This window comes from Trichoderma harzianum (genome assembly GCF_003025095.1).
Source record: "Trichoderma harzianum CBS 226.95 unplaced genomic scaffold M431scaffold_1, whole genome shotgun sequence".
Classification (NCBI taxonomy): Eukaryota; Fungi; Ascomycota; class Sordariomycetes; order Hypocreales; family Hypocreaceae; genus Trichoderma; species Trichoderma harzianum.
The window spans coordinates 2147875-2170781 of record NW_020209249.1 but is presented as its reverse complement, the minus strand read 5'-3'; the positions used below and the strand labels follow the sequence as shown (position 1 = coordinate 2170781).

The 22907-nt window shown below is 50.2% G+C and overlaps 9 protein-coding genes and 1 non-coding gene across 10 annotated transcripts; 6 read left to right on the top strand and 4 right to left on the bottom strand.

The window, feature by feature from the left end:
- The first annotated feature begins 1766 nt into the window (after positions 1–1766).
- M431DRAFT_t14 lies at positions 1767–1863 on the top strand. Its single transcript has one exon. It is a non-coding gene; the product is annotated as a tRNA-Phe (tRNA).
- A 1001-nt stretch (positions 1864–2864) lies between these two features.
- M431DRAFT_71517 (hypothetical protein) lies at positions 2865–3405 on the top strand (the record flags this gene model as incomplete). Its single annotated transcript, XM_024921911.1, has 3 exons — positions 2865–2917; positions 3023–3207; positions 3278–3405. 3 exons carry the CDS (start codon positions 2865–2867, stop codon positions 3403–3405), a joined length of 366 nt encoding a protein of 121 aa, XP_024780321.1.
- A 3944-nt stretch (positions 3406–7349) lies between these two features.
- On the bottom strand, positions 7350–8590 carry M431DRAFT_192079 (hypothetical protein). The gene has a single exon (XM_024913212.1). It carries the CDS (start codon positions 8243–8245, stop codon positions 7550–7552), a length of 696 nt encoding a protein of 231 aa, XP_024780320.1. The 5' UTR covers positions 8246–8590; the 3' UTR covers positions 7350–7549.
- On the bottom strand, positions 8341–9243 carry M431DRAFT_192148 (hypothetical protein). The gene has a single exon (XM_024913213.1). The coding sequence runs from the start codon at positions 8927–8929 to the stop codon at positions 8435–8437; it is 495 nt and encodes a 164-aa protein (XP_024780319.1). The 5' UTR covers positions 8930–9243; the 3' UTR covers positions 8341–8434.
- On the top strand, positions 8935–11518 carry M431DRAFT_489411 (hypothetical protein; the record flags this gene model as incomplete). The annotated part of the gene is made up of 4 exons (XM_024916673.1): positions 8935–9195; positions 9264–9421; positions 9483–11239; positions 11310–11518. 4 exons carry the CDS (start codon positions 8935–8937, stop codon positions 11516–11518), a joined length of 2385 nt encoding a protein of 794 aa, XP_024780318.1.
- An 832-nt stretch (positions 11519–12350) lies between these two features.
- M431DRAFT_502777 (hypothetical protein) lies at positions 12351–13482 on the top strand. The gene is made up of 3 exons (XM_024918210.1): positions 12351–12620; positions 12847–13020; positions 13123–13482. Exons 1-3 carry the CDS (start codon positions 12569–12571, stop codon positions 13350–13352), a joined length of 456 nt encoding a protein of 151 aa, XP_024780317.1. The 5' UTR covers positions 12351–12568; the 3' UTR covers positions 13353–13482.
- A 398-nt stretch (positions 13483–13880) lies between these two features.
- Positions 13881–15300, bottom strand: M431DRAFT_477098 (hypothetical protein; the record flags this gene model as incomplete). Its single annotated transcript, XM_024915539.1, has 3 exons — positions 13881–14710; positions 14782–15056; positions 15137–15300. 3 exons carry the CDS (start codon positions 15298–15300, stop codon positions 13881–13883), a joined length of 1269 nt encoding a protein of 422 aa, XP_024780316.1.
- A 294-nt stretch (positions 15301–15594) lies between these two features.
- Positions 15595–17007, top strand: M431DRAFT_191987 (hypothetical protein). The gene is made up of 4 exons (XM_024913211.1): positions 15595–15777; positions 16049–16192; positions 16404–16556; positions 16581–17007. The coding sequence occupies exons 1-4, from the start codon at positions 15727–15729 to the stop codon at positions 16689–16691; spliced, it is 459 nt and encodes a 152-aa protein (XP_024780315.1). The 5' UTR covers positions 15595–15726; the 3' UTR covers positions 16692–17007.
- Positions 17008–17274: 267 nt separating this feature from the next.
- M431DRAFT_477096 (hypothetical protein) lies at positions 17275–18016 on the bottom strand (the record flags this gene model as incomplete). The annotated part of the gene is made up of 3 exons (XM_024915538.1): positions 17275–17448; positions 17599–17801; positions 17893–18016. The coding sequence occupies 3 exons, from the start codon at positions 18014–18016 to the stop codon at positions 17275–17277; spliced, it is 501 nt and encodes a 166-aa protein (XP_024780314.1).
- A 2375-nt stretch (positions 18017–20391) lies between these two features.
- On the top strand, positions 20392–22578 carry M431DRAFT_661 (hypothetical protein; the record flags this gene model as incomplete). The annotated part of the gene is made up of 5 exons (XM_024921700.1): positions 20392–20871; positions 20953–21355; positions 21436–21654; positions 21714–22112; positions 22175–22578. 5 exons carry the CDS (start codon positions 20392–20394, stop codon positions 22576–22578), a joined length of 1905 nt encoding a protein of 634 aa, XP_024780313.1.
- Positions 22579–22907: the final 329 nt, after the last annotated feature.

The following is a 22907-nucleotide window of genomic DNA, read 5'->3' as shown; positions in this document are numbered from 1 at the left end:
GTGTGCGAGGGGCTGGGTCGCAACAACAAACCAATTGACCAGCCGCCCGCGTGGCCCAGCTGTCCAGGAATGAATGAATGGGCTTGACGGGTCTTTGTCTGAGGCACAGCCAGAATCAAAAACCAAAAGTCAAGAACAAAATTCAAAAAAACCAAACAAAAAAAATCCCTGCTGCCGTCGTCGGTGGTGCTGCCGCTTTGCTTCTGCTGCACCTTCCTGGCAACATGAACCCCTGCCCTGCAGTGCGTGTATCGCTGCACAAGCACAAGCACAAAGCACAAAGCACAAGCACGAGTGGAAAGGGAGCGACTGGTAAAAGGAGCGTCAACACCTTTGTTCTCTGCCTCGGTGTTGGAAGCGGATTCGAAAAAAAGAGAGCGCGGGTGAGAAACAAGAACGTGGTTTGGGAGGGACCCTGAGCGGAGTTGGCTGTCACACCGGCAAAATAATCCCGGCCACAGGCACCAAGACGGAGAGTGTTTGACTACCAGCAGTTAGTGGTGTTAATGCCCGGTCCTTGCAGCAAAGGTCGTAGAGCAATCGTTATTAGTTATTGCAGCAGAACCATTAAATCATCTCTTCCTTGTCCTTGTCCGGGGTCCTCTGCAGGCCAAGAACGCAAAACGTCTGTATTAATACGGCGGCTGTTCAATAATGGCAATTGATATCACGGGCTCTGGACCCTGGCTTATTATTAGGTCTGGAGGCGTCGCCTGACAGGCCGACGCTGACCGGGGTCTGGCAGCAGCCATTGATCTGGTGGCTGAGGTGAGGCCTCTCGTAATTCTTCACAGTTTCCATTTACCATAGCGTCGCCTTGGCTCTATCATGGCTTGTGACTGGCCGCTACTCGTGTCTCGCATTCCAGCCGTCCTAGCCAAAAGATCGAGAGGCTGGCTTCACCTCTGGAGTTCGTTATTTTCACTCTGCGTGGCGTCTTGTCTGTCTGTCTGGCGCCGTGGTGTCTTACAGGGACCCGCTGCAGCTTTAAAACGCCTCAATGCTCTGGCCCTTTGCATTATTAGCTGCTAGCTGCTTTTGCTAAATTCGACACGGGACTCCGCAATCCGAGGACAGTTTGCAAATCCTTCTCCCCTTTGCGATCCCCATCTATTACTCGTATTACATGCTAGACTACAGAGGGCATCAGAGCATGCACTTACTTACACTAGTGCTGTGCCAAAGGGTTCTCCGTAAAAACCGTTTTCCTATCCGTATGCACAATGCCGATCCCCCTCGCTCTCTTTCTTTCAAGCGGCTGAAGCTTGATTTATTTTTACATTTCCCAGCTATTAGTAGTAGTCGTAGCAGCTACCAAGTGAGCACGCAGACGTGCTGTTCGGGCTTAAGAGAGGGGGTAGCACACCTCGAAGCTCTAGCCCCTGCAGTTCCTGGATCACAAGAGTTTGTAACGGTAGCACCCAGCTTCTGCTGTAAGACAGCCATGGGTCAGTCCGTTGATTTCGGTAGTCAGATGGTATCAAGGACAAGATGGGAGCCTAGACTCGTTTACATACAGAGACAGCAGTCTGAATATCACTCCCATCATGGGATCCACAATCATGCTACCTGCTACCTCGTTGAAACACGATGCCTCGTCGGATTGATTTACCCAAGTTTCACCTTGCTTTCTATTATTTCCTGCCGTCGTTTTCATTTATCTCTCGTCCTCGTGACTCTCGCCACACAATTTGAATCGATAACAAACATCTGCCTACTCCACTGCCCCAATATGAGGCGATTAGCTCTCTGACGGTCCACATTCAGCGGTCTTAGCTCAGCTGGGAGAGCGTCAGACTGAAGTCCCCAACTTCAATCATCCAAATTATCTGAAGGTCGTGTGTTCAAGCCACACAGATCGCAGTTTCTTTTTTTGCATCTTCGGGCTCCTCTATTTCTGATGGATCCAGCCGATGTGGAGGAGGGATTGGCCTAATTCGTCGGCGTTGGGAATATGAGTGCGAGTACGTCATTCTATGTCACCCGAGTGAGATACGGCAATGGCTTTGGTGTAGCGGTTCGACTGGCATCTCTCCTCCTTGTGTATCATTGAGACTTCCTTGATTGTCATTGACCGTGGTGCTTCTTCTTTTTTTTTTTTTTTTTTTTTTTTTTTTTTTTTTTTTTTCAATATACTATTATTATTCTAGTTACCGATTTCTCAGATTTTCTTTTTCCTTTCTTCTTTCACTCCTAGGCGTATGCATACAATACAATAATTTGTGAAGGTTTAATGCAGTGGAGCCTTGATAATCTATAAATCCCGACGTAAAACATACAACATACAGATGTCTAGGCATAAAATGCCGACATTTCTTTCAATCACCTGAAATTAATGGATGGAAGGTTGAAAACGGCCTTGCGAGCGAGGGCAAATTCCTGCTGAAATCCAAGCGTTACTGTTTCCCGAATTCTCTTCTCGCACTCAATTGTAGGGTAGCAGATATTCTGCGTGATTTCCAGTCGCCATCAAACTCTTCGCCGTTATCAACTGTTGACGGTTCAAGCGGAATTGCACCATTCTGTTGGCCATTTATGTTTGATTTCCTACCGGCAATTGTGTGAAATAATGACCTGGGCGTTGAGCTCGCTCTACAATCGCTGAGCTGCCTTACCATAAGTCCGCAGTTTGCCAGTGCCTTGCCAATGTAACTCTGATTACATAAGTATTCTAGACTGACCGCCTTCCTATCCGGGGAGCTCTAGTATGGTAATATCAAATCCCATGACGCTTGCCTGGCTGCGTGAGAGCCTCCTTCCTTAGGCATGAGTTTCCATACCAGGAATTGGAAAAGAGTCACATATCGCGATCCTTGCCGATTTATTCATTCTGCCCTGCCTATCCCAATCATATCAAACATACGATGCCTCCCAAGAAATCCTTCAACTGGGGGCTGTGGATCAAGGTCCTGGTGGGGTGAGTAGATTCCCGCGCTTTGGCTTGAGGGTTCCTCTTGTTGTGTAATGGTCACAAGACAAAACAAGACAAGGCAAGACGCTGATAATAATATCTTGACCAAAGTGGAACGGTCATCAGCGTTGGTGGACCGGCGCTCACATTCTGGCTGGTACCAACCGAGGAAGAGCTGAGGTCGAGGTATAACCCCGAGCTCTTAAAGAGAAGCTTGGAGGGTAGAGAGGAAAGACAACAAGAGTTCGACCAGTTTGTCACGCAGCTCAAGGAGTATTCCAAATCCGATAAACCAAGTTGGTCCATCAAACAATCCTTTTGATACTTGTTGATACCGGGCAGACCGAGACTAACGCAGTAAACTAGTTTGGGCCGTCATCAAAGAAGATGAAGAGAGGAAGAAGAAAGCAAGCCTGGAAGCCGCAAGGCTACAAAAACAGGAGGCTGCAGCCCAGAGAGACGAAATGCGGCGAGAAGCTGGGCTCGGGAAATAGGAGAGTCATTTGTGGCAAATCGAAGTTCGGATGCAACACATCTCATCCGTGCTATGAGCAGTTCATTGCCGTTCGCATCACTGCCGTGTAAATTACAAGGAGGAGCCTGTAAGATTTGATTGATTGCCGTCAATTTTGTCGTTGTCCGGAGTGAGCGAGCAACCGACATGCTTAACCTGAGGGGCAAGGCTGCTACATACGATAAGAGGACATGGATTCGCGGGACTCTAATCGTCAATATGAGGAAGAAAAACAAGAAAAGATATGCCGCCACACGGGAAGAGATAGGCATCTCATCGGGTTATTCCGAGCTGGGATTCGCACGTGGCGAACAAATCAATATACCAGGACTCTAGGCCCTGATGAATATGGGGATGGTGGCAAAATAGAACCGGTCCAGAGAACCGGATTTCACCCTCGTTACCGATTAGCATGGGTTGAAGGCGTTGAATGCAACCCTCAGCAATCAATTTCACCACTGTCTGCAGCATTGCCTATCACCTATCTCTGGAGTGGTGTCGAGAGGGTGTCATCGTTCATCACGAGCGCGTGCGATCCTCGAGTGACATGAAGAACTGAAGAGTTGAAACAATCATCCTCTCCAGCTTATCTGATCTCACGGTATCAAGAGATGATTGCGAATGATTTCCCCGCTACTTCTGTGCCATGACATTCCATCATGTTTGTATTGACAATTCATTCCCGAGAGAAATTGCTCAAGGCATGGGCAAGGATCTTGATGCGAGAATCCATGTGGCAATGGACGATGGCTCAAGCGAAACTGAGATGCAATTAAAACAACCACCGCGATAAGGACAACCGCAGATCTGGATTTCGGATGAACCACTTCCCATCCCACACTCACTCACCTGTGGCACACGTTTGATTGTGCCGCGGCAAGGAAGCGGGCAGGCCGAATATCCGTGGCCGAGTTTGCGCCAGCGTTCGTTCTTGGCATCAGCAAAAGTCCATTCGTTTTGGGCCACCGGCTTCTCAGCTATCTCTGGGAGTCTGTCATGGTACCACTTCTTCATTGGCCCTGTCGATTAGCCACATTCTCCGAAAAAGCATGCATGATTGTGGGAAGGATGCATAGCTACTCGTACGAGTACACCAACACTGGTCAATCCAACGAGCTTCTCTGTGATCGGTTTCTCTTGCCTCGGTGTATACGACCACAATTATACGAGGAGATTCTCGGCTGACCGTGCCGGTCGGTTGATTCAAAGCAAAAGAGAACAGCTGTATGCCGTATTGAAGTCTCGCATTGCTTCGTATCAGTACAGCGATGGGGCCTCTCTCCACCTCTGAGTTGCTGGTAGAGGTAATCAGTCAAACTACAGCGCCCTGCGCGCCCTGCGCATGTCCAAAAACGCTGCCATAAGCTCAGGTATGGCCAGTGATGCATACTGCTTGGGACTTTTTTTCAACTCTCCTACACTTTTCGCGTCATTTCAGCCGGAGAGATCATCATGACCACAAGAAGAAAGGTGGACATGGCGGTAACAATAACACACATAGGTACTGCTCATGCTGTATCTCGAAGTCCATCATTTATCTTCTCAGAGGACCACGCATAAGTTCCAATGGTCACCTATAACCTGATGGACCAGGCTGCTTACAAAAAGGGCATGTTTTGGCTACGCCCTAAAGCAAATTAGTCGACATATGCTTCAGCACGCCTCGGATTAACTAGAAGCATTTGGCAGGTATCAGCCGCCACGTCTTGGCTTACCTCTTGAGAGGGATGCCCCAGATCACTTGGCGATTTGCGTACGGAATTTGACATGGGGGCTGGGCCTCTCGTGGACCAAGCTTGACATTCTCTGTATAATACTTCACTCCAGACCAGAACCAAGGCACTGGACGGTTTGAGAGAGAGCATCCAGCCACAGAGGGTTTAAACATTTCACCACCCGAAACAAGAGAATACAGAGAAGCTACAAAATAGGTAATATTGGACTGGAGATAGGCCTCCACAACGATCGACTACAAACTAGAGGCGTCAGCTAGGTCGCACAAAAGGACCTCCTGCTGCTAATAAAGCTGAGATGCTATTGTGCATACTGAGCTGCTAGCTTCACGACTATTAATGGACCTTTGGTCTGGAAAGATCCCTAGTGGGCGGCAATATACCAGCCATTTCAGGTTCCCTTTTCCTCACCTGATGGATTCGGCACCAGTCAAGAAACACAGCTTAAGGTTACTTTTGCAAGCAACAGACGATTTACGGAGAACAAGGGGCTAGCTGAGAAGGCGTCTCGTCTCTCTCTAGCAGTGTGACACAGGCCCGACTGTGTGTTTATGGTTCTCACCGTACTCCGTACTCCGAATACTACTCTCTCACTCACTCATTGGGCATGGGTGGATGGTTGCATCGGACAATGAGGGCGGATAACAGCTTGCGGCAGAAAACAAGATCTTGGTTCTGGTTACAGCTGTGGTCTGACATAACATCACCCAAGCGGTTTCTGTCTTGTCATTCCGCAAGCCGATTTTACGGAACAACCCAAGCGAAGCTGCAGAAGTCTACCACACATACATAATACTATTTTGTCAGCTCTGCTATATTAAGCTGCACGCGATAACCCGGGACGAGGCTCGCTTCTAGCATGGGCTCCAGACATAGTACGAGTAGCGCAATCTGGCCGAGCAAAAGTGCATCTAAAAACAGTTGCCAGAGTTGGGCCCATGCCCTGGTCTAGTTCCAGCCACCCCGGCCCTAGCCCGCCCTTGATGCAGGCCATGCGGGGGCAGCTGGATGCCGGAGGATTTGGACGAAAGCATGTTAACACGAAAGGCCACTGCCGTTGCCCAGACGGAGCCAAGTGAGAAATGGCGGCTCGGTGACGCTGAGGCAAGACACTGGGGCACTTTTTGCGAGACATTGCCCTTGCATCCGAAATACTACTTGGACATGCAACATGATGCGGACAGAAGGACTGTAGCAGCAGGAAGGAGGTAAACGAGTGTCATAGTATGCTTCTTCTGACAGCTGTTAACCTAAAGATCCTGCAGCAAGGATGAAGCAGGAAAGTGTTGTTGGTGTTGGTTCGCGCTCTTGGCCTTTGAGACGGAAAGCGGCCTGTCGGCGGGAGGGGGAGTACGAGAGTATGTCGTCAGTCAAGATAACGGTAAAAATGATTCGACGGCTATACTATGACAACCACCAGAATATGCGGAGGTGAGGACCTTTTGGGCGAGGAGAGAGGGGAGGGAGGGTGAGCATCGCCGCCCGCCCGATGCTATCAGTGACGAAAGAAGAGACTATTTGCTTTTGTATCGCGCGCCTTTTCTCAGGCCCTGGATGATAGGACGATTCCGCCGGCTCTGTGATGCGCGGTTATTGGGCTTACTTATTACCAAGCGCCGTTTGTTACAGGCCAAGCATCGGGTGAGCATGGATCGACTCTTGGCCTTCTGTTGCTATATGGATACGGACTGTCGGTGTTGGCCCTACTCATCTCTGCAGCGGTATCGGCCGAAACAACGGAGTACAGCATACCCTTACGAGATGCGATTTCATGACTGTGCTCCATATCGGTATGGTCTCTACGAGTTAGAAGCACATGGCCTCGAGAAGCAAAGCGACCGGATAGTGTGATGTTTTTTTCCCCTCCCTGTTGTTTCCTCTGCAAAGGGAAAACGCAGATATCATCAAGGCTGGGAGAGAAAAAAAAAAAAAAGCTCTCGGCCCAATTACATTCTTCGTTCATGGATCCCGTTGCCAAATGCGGAGCCATGACTTTCCCAAATACGGAAATGTTTCCAAGCACTTATTGGCCTGCTGATAAGAAATACACGGAATCGTTAATGCGGCCGATTGGGTTCCCATGCCATGTTTCTGTCGCCAGTCAAGTGTCGGGTGTTGGTGTTGGTGCTGCACTTCTGTAGAGGTGGTATGGGGACTCGCCTACAAGAACTACCCAGCTGTGGTTGCACAAACGAAGTCTTGCTGCAGGTGATGGATTCTGTGCTCACTTGGGAGGATTGCCTCATGGATACGATGATAAGGCGCCGTATGCACATACGCATACGAGGACGACTTAGGAACACTCAACCACCCATTCCCAGATCGTTGGGCCCGGTTCTGGGGTAAAATTGCCACTCAGGCCGTTGTTTACGGAAACCACCATTTCAGAGGCTAACATGGGACCCTTTTCTCTTTCGTCTTCTCACTTTTGTCTTTATCATTCTGCTTTACCATGTTTGGTCTTGAGGTCCGCCTCAGACGGGGATTCCCGATCAGCTGGAGTGGTCGTGTAGTACATACAGAACGACTAGCATGGAGTATGGAAAATGAAAACCGCCGCTCGCCACTAGGAAAGATGAGCCTATCCACTAGCCGAGGAACCAAAGGAACCAAAGGTACCAAAGGTGAGGCATACTTGGGCAGGTAGCGCGCAACGGCGCTGCGTCTCTCAATCAAAAGGGCCTCTGGGGGCCTCTGGGGGCCTTTTGGCAAAGCAGCTGGACTTGGATCGGCGAATGGCCACCAACCAAGAGCGACGGACACCCATACCATACCATACCATACGGTGCAATTGGTATGCAAAACCCCCGGTCGCATGGCGCGGCACCAGGAGTGTTTGTGGGCGTTTTTCCGTCCTCGGGAGAGTAGGACCGCATCAGGCAGGTGGGCACACATTGTCCAGGTCGAAGGCCTATCACAGAGCTCGGGAGATTTCTGTTCTAAGGGAGGGGGACAATCGCCACATGGGCTCAAGAGCAGAAGCAAAGGGACCTTTTGGAGAGAGCATGTCTTGGCAAGTGAGTGGCTGTTGGTCTGCTCACCACTTTGTCTGGCTGGGTCAAGGGCTAACCCGGCACTAAAACCCATCCGAGTCAAGCGGGTTGTGTGCTGCCAGTACCTTGTATCCCTTCAGACAAGACGAGAGAAGCCCTGGTTCTGGCCAGGGGGATTCCCAGCAATCTATGTGCCTACCCTTGCTTAGCCAAGACTTGCCGCCCCAATTCTCCAGACTCGATCATGGCATTCTAGGCCAAGGCCAGACTAGCACCCGTGGCCCTAGTCCAAGAGATAGGCCGCCACCATCTTGTCAGGCGCATCTTCGTTGCAAAGGGTCCCTGCAAAGAGCAGAGAGCAGAGACCACCTCTTGATGACGGGCTGCAGATCGGGGAAAATTGGTGAGAGTGCGAGGACAAAGTAGGAAGATGCAACTGCTTTACACCAAGCTGGCAAGGGGACGCAGACAGTATCACAAGCCTGGCCCGTGCTAATGTGAATCGGCTCAACCGACCAACCGCCCCCCCGCAACCAGATAGCACCATCCCAGCACGCACACGGACAGTGGCGTTGCCATGTTGCAGAGCTGCAGGTGCTGTGCAGTCCTGGGAGGCGATCATGGCCAGAGTGCTATAAACATGCCGGGTCTCCCCCTCGTTGTCCAAGGCCTCTCTTCTTTTTCTCTTTTTTCTCCAGATAAGCCCATCTGCTATTCTCTCGCACTCGGTTGCGTAATCTTCACCACTCTTGACTGAAGTGGCAGCACGGATAACCATCCAAGATGGGCTTTCGATTTGGCAAGAGCGACGCCCGCGTCGAGACCGAGGCCGTGTCCTCGGGCGTCGACGTCCTCCCTGGAGCTGAGAATGTCGAGTCTGAGCTCCGAAACTTCAGGAAGCAGCATCGATGGGATCCCTTCCTCGACATTGATAAGCTCGACAACATTGACGAGGCTTTGGCTTCGGGCAATGCCGAGAAGGAGGCGGCCATCGATGAGTCTTTGATTCAGGAGGACTCTCCTTATCCCGAAGTCCGCGCTTCGGTAAGACAGCATCGCCTTCTTTGAATAATCCAGTCTTGTTGTTGTTGTCTAACATTGATTGAATTCAGGTTCCGCCTACGGACATTGAGGTTCCTGTCGACACTATCCGTGCCTGGGTCATTGGTGCTATCATGTGCACTATCGTTGCCGCCTGCAACATCTTGCTCACACTTCGCCGTGCTCCCATCACCATCACTTCCACTGTCGTGCAGTTGGTTTCTTACCCGTAAGTTGCTGTTCCGGACATGGTTGGAAGTGTAAACAACTGAACTAACATTGTACTGCAGCATCGGTTGCTTCTGGGCCCGTGTTATGCCCAACTGGACATTCACTCTCTTCGGACACACCTTCGAGCTCAACCCTGGTCCCTTCAACGTCAAGGAGCACACCATCATCACCATGATGACGGCTGCCGGAACTGCTGCTTCCTACGCTATCGACATTTTGCTGGCTCAGGAGATCTTCTACCAGCAGCACCTGGGCTGGGGCTTCCAGATCCTCCTCATCCTCTCCACTCAAGCCATGGGTTTCGGCGTTGCTGGTGTTGCTCGACGATACCTCGTCTGGCCTTCATCCATGGTCTGGCCTGCTGTGCTCATCACCACCACTGTCATGTACTCGCTGCACGACCACTCGCCCGCCGACCCGGCCATGACCAACGGCTGGAAGATTGGCCGATACAGCTTCTTCCTCATCGTCGCGGCTGGTACCTTCTGCTGGGAGTGGGTTCCTCAAGTTATTGCCCAGTTCCTCCAGCTCTTCATGTTCCCCTGCTGGATCGCCCCCAACAACATTGTTGTTAACCAGATCTTTGGTGGAAACACTGGATTGGGTCTCCTGCCCATCTCTTTCGACTGGTCCATCATCTCTGGTTTCCTGCTCTCTCCTCTCCAGACCCCGGCCTTTGCCATTGCCAACGTTTCCGCCGGTATTTTCGTCATGCTTCTCGGAATCATTGGTCTTGCTTATGCTGGCCCCGAGTTCTACCGCTACCTTCCCCTTAGCGCTAACCAGAACTTCGACCACTACGCCCAGCCTTACAACACGAGCCGTATTCTCAACCCTGACTTTACTGTCAACCTGACCGCCTACAGGGAGTACTCTCCTATCTTGTTGGGACCCGCCTTCTCCCTGTCGTACGGCATGGGATTTGCTGGTCTTATCTCGACAATTACCCACATTGTCCTCTTCTACGGCCCCGACGTCTGGCGTCGATCTATCGACTCTCGTTCCGAGGAACCGGATATTCACATGAAGCTCATGCGGAAGTATAAGGAAGCACCAGAATGGTGGTTCCTAAGTATCTTTCTCGTGTCATTTGGACTCGGGATGGCTGCATCGTTGGCCTGGCCAACGCATCTTCCCGCTTGGGCTTTCATCATCTGTATCCTCATTGGTCTCTTCTTCTTCATTCCCGTCGGCATGGTTCAGGCCATCACTAACCAGCAGACTGGTCTGAACATCATTACCGAGATGATTTTCGGTTACATGCTTCCCGGCCGCCCCGTTGCCATGATGCTGTTCAAGTCTTGGGGTTACATGATGACTTACAACGGTCTCACATATGTGTCTGACATGAAAGTTGGTCACTACATGAAGATTCCTCCCCGCAGCATGTTTGGCGCTCAGGCCTTTGCTGTCATCTGGCTTTCCATTGTGCAGATTGCTGCTTACAACTTCCTTCGTGGTAACATCGAGGGTATTTGCACTCCTGAGCAGGCACAGGGTCTTACTTGCCCCAACGCTCGCACATTCTACAATGCCAGTGTTATCTGGGGTGTTATTGGCCCCAAGCTGGTCTTTGGTGCCGGTCAATTGTACTCTTGGATCAACTGGTTCTGGCTGATTGGCTTCGCTTGCCCCCTTATCCAGTGGATCATTGCCCGCCGCTACCCTCGCTCTATGGCTCGTTACGTTGTCTTCCCTGCTCTCTTCGGAGCCGCTGGAATGATCCCGCCCGCGACTACCTGGTACCTCGCCCAGTGGTGCATTGTTGGTCTCATCTTCAACTGGTACATCCGACGACGCTGGCTCGGCTGGTGGAGTAAGTCTTTTCTATATAAACACCTTTCTCTTGTTTCGAACAGTTCAGCTAACCATGTTTGCTTTTACAGCTCAATACAACTATGTCTTGTCCGGTGCTCTGGATATTGGTACTGCTATCTGCACTGTCATTATCGGTCTTGGCCTGGGTCTTGGTAACGCCAGCTTCCCTGACTGGTGGGGAAACACCGTCATCAACAACAACCTGGATGCCAATGGCGCTGCCATTCTGCGGGTTGCCCCAACCTCGGGCCCTGGTATTGGACCGACGAAGTGGTAGGGGGGAAGGGGGTGTTTGCTGGGTGTATGCAATGAGGGGGATGTTTATTGTTGTATGAAATGGGGAAATTTTATGTTATGAGATGATGAAACGCTCTCCTTAGTAAGATAATTGCTGCGGCATGTCTATATGATGTGTTGTATCTGAATATACCCAATCTTTTGATTAACTTCTTATGTGAGAGTCACCTTGTGAACTGTTCGGAAGGATGTAGAACTGAAAATAGTTTATATCGAGTGGGCCAATGTTACCAAAGAAGAACTAAAGAATATCAATACCTACTTCCTCGAATGCTATTTATTATACTTGCAAGAAGCATACATGTAGTTCAGTCGTCACCTCAGCGAGGTACATGTAAACATGTCGTTCAAGTTGGCCTCGTGCACCTATTGGGAGCCGCCCAAGTTCTGCTTATATATCAGCTCCATAGCAGCCGGCGATAGTACCGGTAGGTTGTTAGACCTCGGCTCCATAAAATGCAGCAAAATAGTGTCTCCCAACCCTCTTGTGTGGACGATGAAACAGTATTGTAAAATTTAAATCCAAAATTCTTATAAATGAATTGTACTCCTCTTTATACAGAGACTAGATGCAACACACTTATACCTATGTGGCTGCAATCCCAACTCTTCACTGTGTACATGTATCAGGGCTGGCGGGGACTGATTACAGTAGCAGCGCTGATGCACGCTGCACGCAGAATGAGGGCATCATGCGACAAGCCGCTCGGCGAAATAGAAAATCCGCCGTGCGAAAAAAGTCTTGGCACGCACAAAACCTACTCTTGCGGTTTGAATCATCGCTCATAATAGACGAAAGCCGACGGCGACGAGAAAAACAGTTCCCTTTGACGCCATAACCCTCGAAATCCTCGGTACGTTGCACACGGCTCCATTTTTCTGTTGGCAAGAGACGAAGCGATTTTTCTTCTCTATGTTTAAACAATGCGTGCGACGAAGCAATCCAGACTGATATCCAGGCGAAATCTAGCTCTCGAACTTCAACCCCCCCGCATTTCCCACCCCTAGTCGCCCTTCGCACACACACATCATGTCCGACGTCCAGGAGCGCCTCAAGAAGCTTGGCCAGGCTGGCCGAATTGGTACGTCTTTTGCTAGCCATGTTATTTTTGCGGTTGATGGCGGACTCATCTGCTGTTGCGATCATGTTGAATTTGTCATCTAACACTCTGTCTCCGTAGGGTACGTTGTGTCGCCATTACAAAAACATCCCACCTTTTTTTGCATGGGAAAATTTCCCACACAATCTGACACTCCCCCGCCCGAAAGCGTTCGAAATCAAGGTCAACTGACGATTTGTGCTGTGCAGTGGAAAGGGAACTCCCCGAAGACCGGTCAAGCGTGCGCCCGCTCGTTCCAACAACGATGACAAGAAGCTCCAGGCCAACCTGAAGAAGCTCAACACCCAGCCCATCCAGGCCATCGAGGAGGTCAACATGTTCAAGTCTGACGGCAACGTCATCCACTTCGCCGCTCCCAAGGGTATGCCTACCTTGCCACGATCCAACAACAGCCTCGGCTGAAGCACAAAATCACAAATGAAACATAAACGCAACGAAATACTGACATGAATCGCTTTCATAGTCCACGCCGCCGTCCAGTCCAACACCTTCGCCATCTACGGCAACGGTGAGGACAAGGAGCTCACCGAGCTTGTCCCCGGTATCCTGAACCAGCTTGGCCCCGACTCCCTGGCCTCTCTCCGCAAGCTCGCCGAGAGCTACCAGAACATGCAGAAGGCTGAGAAGGGCGAGGATGACGACGAGATCCCTGACCTGGTCGAGGGCGAGAACTTCGAGAGCAAGGTCGAGTAAGATTCTTAATTGAATCTGGGAAAAAAATCAAAGGCATGTATTTTGTAAACGGATACCTACAAAAGGAGCTGAAAGGAATTTCTTTGGCGGGGCATGTCTGGGTTTTTTTTTTTAGTTGTCGTTACGCTTTCCGAGCGGCGGGACGACAAAATTGGGTTTTCACGAGCCGAGAGACTGCGTCGGGATGGAGAGGATAATAATGGACACTCTCTTCCCCCTTCGGCAGAAATTCTGCAAGTTGCCAATGATGCTTTTTTTTTTTTCTTTTTTACGATTACGGGTAACGCTTACACCCAGCCGGTATGTGCATATTTGAGGATTTGCCTGGCGTGGGAAAAAGCAATGCGGGAACGTCAATTGTGGTGACGGGACGCAACAAGATGAAGGAGGCGGGTTTGTACAAAGACGCGAATTGCCTGGGAACAGAAGAAAAAAAAATTGACCAAATCTCAAATGATGTAAAACAAACGTTGTCTGCATTGTTGCCCAAGAGATGAAAGCTTTCCGTCCGCAGCCTCCAGAGCCTGCCTATATCCCAAATCCCGAGTCTCCTTCGTTCTGAATCCAGCCCTTGAGAGCAAGTTGCCGAACTTGAGCTTTGGCCTGTCTCCGCTCAGCTAGCAATGGCCCGTCCTTGATGTCCTGGTAGCTACTAGCAGATGAGAAATGCTCCTGAAGCCCCCCATGACGTCCGGCATTAGAAGCAGAGAGTTGATCAGAAAGCTCCTTTGACTTGAGCCACATCTGTCTCCTAGAAGTCTTGCTGGCACCTCTAATGTCAAACTGCTTCCTCCCCTGAAGCACACCCCCGAGAATTGTCTCCTCAAAGCCCGAGGCTGACCACGTAGCAGCAAGGTTGCTTGCCGAGATGACCTTGGAGCGAGCCTGCACCGCTCTTTTCGAAAACTCAAACTCTACAGTCGTGGCCTCGACATTGAATGGTCTAAATGCGTATCCCTCTGCCCACTGCTTCCCAATCACGGGCTTCATCCTGCCCGCGGCGGAAAAGGCTCGCTCACAAGCCGCTGCAGAGTACTGTGACTCTGGCAGAACAAGTGTATCGATGTAAGCGTTGGCAGGATTAACAAATAATGATGCTAAAGACGAGAGCAGCGAAGTACACTGCTTCAGGGCTATCTTGTCTGAGCAGGATTTCGACAGTGTCGGTGGAGCGTCCCCGCGGGCAGGCTTGCGGCGTACGATTCCCAGTTGAGAGAAGTAAGCACGTCCCGGAAGAGCTGGTTCAGACTCTGAAATGGCAGATTGCGCACTGGCTGGAGTGGGAGCGGGAGTAGGGAGTTCCCATGGCGAAGCATCTTCTTGAGCGGCCATGATGAGTTCCATGCTGGCATCTCCACCTAGGTTCAGAGCACTACAATGAGCAACATGGCTTTTTTCAAGCTGCGTATCAGAATGAAACCAGACTTACATGGTGCTTCGGAGCAGTACATATGAAGTTTCACGCCATGTTTTACTCCAAAAGGCCTCGTGTATCGATCACTTTCCGTTTCGATGTCCAAAGCGTCGCTCTGCTGGAGAATAGCTTGAGGGTTATCATGACGACTGTCATCAACGAAGCTCTGACACTCATCCATCAGATACCGATTGAACGTTCGAATGGCCAAAATCTCGGCATGCCAGTCATGAATAGCCACTCCCTTTGCGTCGCCCAGCTTCGATGCCGGAAGACACTTCATGCCAGTCCTGTGCTTTCGCCGGTTTAGAAAACGCATGTGACAAAATCAAGCGTATAGCTTATCAGAGGTTTTGAGTTAAAAGCTTACGCTAATGCTAGGCAAGTCAAGATTCCATCCTTCTCAGCGACAATGCCGCTCAGGGGCACCCATTCGTGGAGGCCATTGTCGCGAACGCAAGGCTTCCTTTTTGATGGGAGCTTCTCGAACTGGCTTATGACGGCGCGGGCGATGAGATTGGCTCGTGATGTCATTTGTCTTGACCTTTTGTGCTAACTTATGATAATTATAGCTATAAATTCATGACTGTAGAATTAATACCAAATACTAGGTTGTAGGTATATTATGAATACAAGTTCCGTCTAAGTTGGAAGCGTTCAACTGAGAGCAAATCCAGCCGCCGAAACAGGCAATTTGCTAAAGCCGAAGAACCCCCACCAAAACCCAATTCGAGCACCATGTGAAAAATCACGTGAACAGCCCACTTAGCCCACTGCCGAGATTTTGGCGCGCACAAACGCCTGCCCTAGGCCCGGCTTAGTCATTTTGAACACACAGCGACCAATTCGTGAAATTGAACCTATCCACGGAACGGGCTGCTCATCTTTTTGTCAACGCCAAACTCACGGGTCCCCCATCCAAATACACCTTGTCGCCAATAAACCACACAACGCGACAAGATGCGTACCTACGAAGACAGCTTCTCCGGCCAGAGGATCTACCCTGGAAAGGTACGCTGCTATTCTCATGCTTTCCCTTGGTTTTGATTTCGGGATTATGCGACGTCATGGGACGGGTTTCGAGGGACGACGACGACAGAAAGAGATGGGAGAGGGCATGGGGATCGGGAAGCACGAAGGGCTATAGGGAGGAATCGACAGGAAGTTGGGCGTGAATTGAGTTGTCAAACACCAGACGAAAAGTCCTGCTCGCATTTGGAGGAATCAGAAGCAAACGTCACTGTCGGCAATATGGATGCTAACTGCACTTTTCTTCTCACAGGGTAAGATTTATGTCCGTGGCGACAGCAAGGTGTTCCGATTCGTCAACGGCAAGTCGGAGTCACTGTTCCTGCAGCGAAAGAACCCCCGTCGCATTGCCTGGACGGTTCTGTACCGACGACAGCACCGCAAGGGTATCTCTGAGGTACGCAACGACGAATGATGGAGGACGAATCCCCCTGCCAGCCGCGATGATGGATAGAAGGGAAGAGAGGAAAAGGAGGGAAAGGTGCTGGCATTGACTTGTCTATGTCTACATCTACATCTACATCTTTTCCCGCCTCCATCTCTATATATCATCACGGTTGGAAAGGAGAACTGGTAAAAAGAAACAGAATCGCTGACACCCTGTGCAGGAGGTTGCCAAGAAGCGCACTCGCCGTGCCGTCAAGGCCCAGCGTGCCATCGTTGGTGCTTCCCTCGATGTCATCAAGGAGCGCCGATCCATGCGCCCCGAGGCCCGATCTGCCGCTCGCGCCGAGGCCATCCGACAGGACAAGGAGAAGAAGGCTGCTGCTCAGGCCGTCAAGAAGGCCGAGAAGGCCAAGAACGCCGCCAACGCCTCCAAGGGCCAGGCCAAGGGAAATGTCAGCAAGCAGGGCGCAAAGGGCGCTCAGGTCAAGGTCGCCGCCCGAACCCGCTAAAAAATGAATAGACGGGATTGAGGGGAGCGAAGGGAGAAAGATGTTGTGTGCAGTGCAGCGCAGCGGATGAGCAAAATGAAACAAAGTATGGAGTCTGTGGTTCTTGTCTCTTTCCGGCCGGTTCTTCTACAATATCGGGTGTGCATGGAATGCCATAGGGTGCATTGGTAGTTGAGCAAATGACATACCGGTGCAATGGTTTACATAAATGGGAACTGTTGCTGCAAAAACAAAAACCGTCAAATCAATGCCGTGCCGAGTCTTGAGCCTTTTGAAGGCTCAACTGTGTGAATTGTATTTCCACATTTTCCAATGTGATGCCGGCTGATTTTTGATGATCTTTCTATGTCATTCTACTCTATGTCATCCTTGCTTTCCCATTCAACACTACATCTTACAAGATTCATCTCATGAATGCCGAAGCGATTCCGAAGCAGTCCGTGTGTGAATTATCATTTATTCTGTGGCGCTATCTAGCATTGATGCCTTAATCCCAAAACAAAACACCGAAGTGCCTTTTTATTTCCCTTTGTGTGAAAGATCTACAGCCAGAAAAGCCGAGAGAAGAAGAAAGTCCCTTTTTTTACAGCTTGGCCAGGACAGCGTCAGCTCCAGAGACGTCGACGCCACGCTCAGTCTCCTTGGCGGCGTAAATCACCTTGCCATGGTCGACGGCGATGGCATACCGAGCAGTTCGGTCGCCCATGGTCCAGCCAATAGCCTTGCTGAACGCAAGCTCGGAATCCGAAGCGAAGATCTTTTGTGTTTTTTTGTCCGATTAGCTAATGTTGTCCCACAGACCCCCCAGCGGCGACGGGTTTATGGGAGGGGAGGAGGGGTAAACGAAGAGGGAAGAAAGTAAAAGAAGAGAGAGAAAGCGGGGGTTAAAAAAAAAAAAAAAACTCACGATGAAGTCGTCCTTGGTGTAGTTGGCCTTGCCCCAGGCGGACATGACAAAGGGGTCGTTGGAGGCAATCACGACGACCTGCTCAACGCCCTTTGCCTTGAGGGCATCGATGTTCTGGATGAAGCCGGGCAGGTGGTTGGCCTGGCATGTAGGTGTGAAGGCGCCGGGGACGGCGACGATGACTACCTTCTTGTTCTTGAATTCTGTATAAGAAAAGGAAAAAAAAATATTAGTACATCGTCGGAATTAAAAAGAAGGGTAGGCAAGTTGGGCGAGAATCGAGGTGTGCCTTACCGGTGCTGGCATCAAACTTGATGGGGATGCCGCAGCTGGTGATGTCTTTGGTCTCGGGGGTGAAGGGGATGTACCCAAAGGACACATTGCCCGGGAAAGAATCGCCGACCTCGAGAACAGACATTGTGATTGTTGATTTGGAGATTTTTGGAGATGTAAGTGGTTTCGGAGTGGTCGAGAGGCTAAGAAAATATGAAAGAAGCCGAGGTTAGTATTGCGTGATGGGAACCGATGGGGGAGGAGGGGCAGATTTGCGAGAGAAATAGAAATCGAGAGCACCGGAGATAAAGAGGCTGGGGGAGAGGGCAACGTACCGGCCTTTCTTTTCTTTTTTTTTTTTNTTTTTTTTTTTTTTTTTTTTTTTTTTTTTTTTTTTTCAATATATTGGTTCCAGCTCAAAACAAGGCTGGGGTATGTACGGTATACGTAGGTGGGTGTACGAGTCTATGGAGAGGAAGAAGAATCGGGTCTAGATGCTTCTCGGCAGGCAATATATATGTATGTGTATAGATGGATGGATATATGGCCGAACGTGCATGTACCTGTGTACCTACCTCTTTGGATACCTGGCCTGGCCCTGCCTTATCCTTATATACCGGCGGACACCGGATTGTCGTAATATGGCATTTTATTTGGAATTTGCCATAATGCAGCATGGCGCGATGCGGAACCACGGCGGGGGAGAGGGGATCCTCGATTTAGTAAGTGCAAGCAAGGAGGCCCGTACCCCTTACATACCTTAGTAGACTAATATTGGGGCTGAATATTGCCATCGTCGTCATGATAATGGGGGCGTGTTTAGATTACTCTATTCTATTATATTCTTTGCTGCTGCGGCTGAGGTTGTGCTGTCTCAGACAGATGAGAGACACGCAGCAGAAAAAGAAAGAAAAAGAACACTACCAAACCTACTAGTGTCTGAGAGTGCTGGGGGTTGGTCTTTTCTTTTTTCTTCTTTTCTTCCATTTTTTAATCCAAGTTGGGATAGCACAGCACCAGTACTAAGGTGCTTACTGCAGTGGCCTCTGCCAGTAACACCAACACCAGTCCAACACGCAAAAGCACTACAACGCAAACAGGTATCAGCGGCCGTATAAATTCATGCGATGGGGTACCTGATGGCGGGGTACTGGATGGAGATGGACGCAAGGCGGGTCTCCGAGTCTCGGCTGGAGGCGTGATGACCTGGCAGTTTTTGCTTCCCTTACATGGACATGGACAGCCTTAGAATCCGAAAGATTGATACTCGTACGAGTACCGAGGACCAATGTTGGCACTTTACGCAGGTATTGCTTGCATTGGTCCTTATCTGGCGCCTGGAAATAGCAGCGCGATGTGGTTCTGCTCGGGTACCTCAGATGTACTGATGCACGAAGTGTCAATAGATTAGAGTAAGAGCGAGGATTAGATTAGCAGCTGACCGCTAGGCCAGATGCCGGTGGCAAGAGCGTCTGAGGCTGGCTGGCTTGGCTGCGTGTGTGCCTGCCTGTTCCTGCCCAAGGCGAACTTGCCAATCCCAGCTCCCTGATATCGAATAATGCACACCGAAAGTTGTACTCGTATAAAAAGCCAATTGCGAGGCTGAGCATCAGTACTTTCCATATTTTTTGTCTTACAAGGCAATTAGTCACCCCAAGGAACTTGGTAGCTGTGCTTTTCCATGACCATGGTTCACCAAGACAAAGGGCCATATCATGCCCGAGTTTGGAAAACGCCACTTCTTAACGGGCTTGACTCCAACATGTTTCTTAACCACCGCCCAAGATCTCGCGGCTTGTCGTAAAGTGCCCGCGTCTCTTCATCTCGACTTGGTGTAACGGCTAGATCTCGGTTATCCTTTGCAGGTCTAGGTTATGCTGTGCTACGCGACCACCGCCGGGCTGCTTGTTCCAACGCAATCGATTTGTCCATTGCTTAGGTCTCCTCTCGAGCCAGCTACATATCTGAGATGGCATTGCATTAGCACCTACATTAGGTATTTTACACGTACATTAGCATCCTCGCTCATCAGTATCTTGTGCCCGGGAGTAACACGGTAAATATTTCATCCACCTCGACGCATTCATTGGTTAGTTGCCTGGGTTGGTAGGTTAATGCATAGAGCCCACGGACAAGGATGCCTCACGACAGCCTTGCTGGATCAACACTCGAGACACGGGACCAAATGTCTTGCAACACCCACCAGACGGAATAATCTCGCTGGAAAGAACAGTAAGATGCCCGGCACTTGGCTCCGATGGCGGGGGATCAACATAACTTCCATTAGCTCTTATGCACTATTCCCCGGTACTCGAGCAATGCAAATTGACAGTACGAGAAGGTACATACTTGGCATGGTGGTAGGACTGACGGCGGGGTTGCGGACAAGTATCCGTAGCCTGAATTCGTACATGCATGGCTGCCGCTGAATTAAAATCTCATTGCCATAATCTGCTGCTACTGCTGCTGCTGCTACATCCCTAGAGGCTGCACAGCTGCATCCAGCTCATTTGATCCAAAATGCCTGCACGACCTCTGATACAGGCACGGGCCCTGTTGCGGTACACCAGGCCCAGTGGCGGCGCCTCCAAAGTCCGTGTACCTGTACTTGCACCACCTACAGCTGCTCTCCATTGCCGAGGTTATCGCGTCTCCTCCAAGCTGCTCGCTTCTTCCTCTTCCTCTTCCTCTTCATCTACTTCAGGGACAAGTGCCAGTTCTGGTTCAGGAGCATCGCAAGGCTGGTCTAGCGGGACTGTCTTGGCCATCGCTGCAGCAGCGGCTGTGAGTGGTTGGGGAATCTCAAGCCTCGTTTCTGGTCAAAGCCACAACGGCCCCCAAAGCAAGGCTAAGAGCAAGAGCAAGAGCAAGAAAGCCAAGAATGATGAAGACGATGACAGTGATGGCAATGGAGCCGAGAAACGAAAGCATGATGGCATTCTGAAAGTGGGCAATGAAGATGAGGAAATTGGCTTTGCCAACCGTTCTGAAATGAAGGAGGTGAGTTGTTGAACATCTATATTCGACTGGATCACTGTTGGTAGACATATATCTCTAATGAATATGAAATCTCTTTTCTAGGCTATATCAGACATTGTTTGGGAGCTTGGGAATGAAAAGGACATCATATCTACAGACCCTGACGACTTGCATGCTCACGGCTACTCCAGCTGGTCTAGTGTCAACCCAGATGAACTGCCTGTAGCCGTGGCATATCCACGAAACACTGAGCAGGTTGCCACCATTGTCCGAGTCTGTCACCGCCACCGTGTTCCTGTCGTTGCTTACTCTGGAGGCACCAGTCTTGAGGGTAACTTCTCGGCCCCTTATGGAGGCGTCAGCATTGACTTCGCCTACATGAACAACATTATCCAAGTCAACAAGGACGATATGGATGTGGTTGTGCAGCCCAGCGTTGGATGGCGAGATCTGAATACTGAGCTCGAAAAGCAGGGCACTGGTCTCTTTTTCCCTGTTGATCCCGGTAAGTCGTAACCCATACTGGCCCTGCTGCTTACGTTGAAGTCAAGCCGCTGACTTTCTGTTGTTGTCATCGTATCTTAGGCCCAACCGCAAAGATTGGCGGCATGATTGGCACCAACTGCTCTGGAACAAATGCAGTGAGATACGGCACCATGAAAGACTGGGTCATCAACTTGACAGTTGTCTTGTCTGATGGCCAGATCATCAAGACGAGACGGCGACCGCGCAAGTCATCTGCGGGATACAACCTCAACAGCCTCTTTGTGGGCTCTGAGGGCACGCTGGGCATTGTTACTGAGGGTAAGCAAATCCTAGACAAAAAACTCACCTCAGTGTATAGCTAACGTCTGTCATTACAGCAACACTGAAACTGGCCGTCGTCCCAGAGCAGACGTCTGTAGCCGTTGTCAACTTCCCCAGCATCCGTCACGCCGCATCAGCAGCTGCGAGTGTCATGCAGGCCGCAATCCCAGTGCAGTGTCTCGAGATTATGGACGAAGTGCAGATGAAAGTCGTCAATCTGAGTGGCTTCACCTCGCCCCGAGTCTGGGTCGAGAAGCCGACGCTCTTCTTCAAGTTTGCAGGTACCAAGGCTGCCGTCCAGGAGCACATCAAGCTGGTGGAGAAGATTACAGAAGCCAACAAGGGTGGCGACTTTGAGTTTGCAAAGGACAAACAGGAGCAAGAGCTGCTCTGGTCCGCTAGAAAAGAGTCTCTGTGGTCGATGTTGGCGCTGAGAAAAGAAGGCGAGGATGTTTGTGAGTATTCTTGAGCTGGATATTCCTCATCACTATTATGGCTGCTCACATTGTTTCTTTAGGGAGTACTGATGTAGCTGTGCCCTTTAGCCGGCTGGCAGACATCATCGAGATCAGCAAGAAGGAGATGGACGAGCTAGGTCTGTTTGCCAGTATCCTTGGCCACATTGGTGATGGCAACTTCCACGAGAGCATCATGTACAATAAAGAAAACGAAAGCGAGAGAGCCAAGGTTGAGGCCTGTGTCAAAAACATGGTCCGCCTTGCCATTGAGATGGAGGGCACCTGCACGGGAGAGCATGGGGTTGGATGGGGGAAGAAGGAGAGTTTGCTGTGGGAGGTTGGCTCAGAGACTGTTGGAGTCATGGCGACTATCAAGAAGTCGCTTGATCCCCGATGGATTCTGAATCCAGGAAAGATCATGGACGTGCCGTGGGAGCGACAGGACAGCCACCACGATGGCTAGCTGAGAATATGGGCTGATGTACTAGATGTAGATACCAGGTAGATATGGATAGCAGACATCAAAGGATCAATACAGTAGACATTGAACGTGGGGGTATATTTAGTCGGTGTGGATTGACATGGCAAATGTGAATTGATATAGTAGTAGATATGAGTAAACTCAGGTAGTAGATCTACTAGAAGTCGTTATAATGACCATCTCAGATATAGACAAATCTAGTAGTGAAAGTACATCTACATCTAGTAGCTAGGTAGAGGTAGATCTAGTAGAGATGAATAAATCTAGTAGAGGTAGATAGATCTAGTAGATGGATATAGATCCAGTAGCCA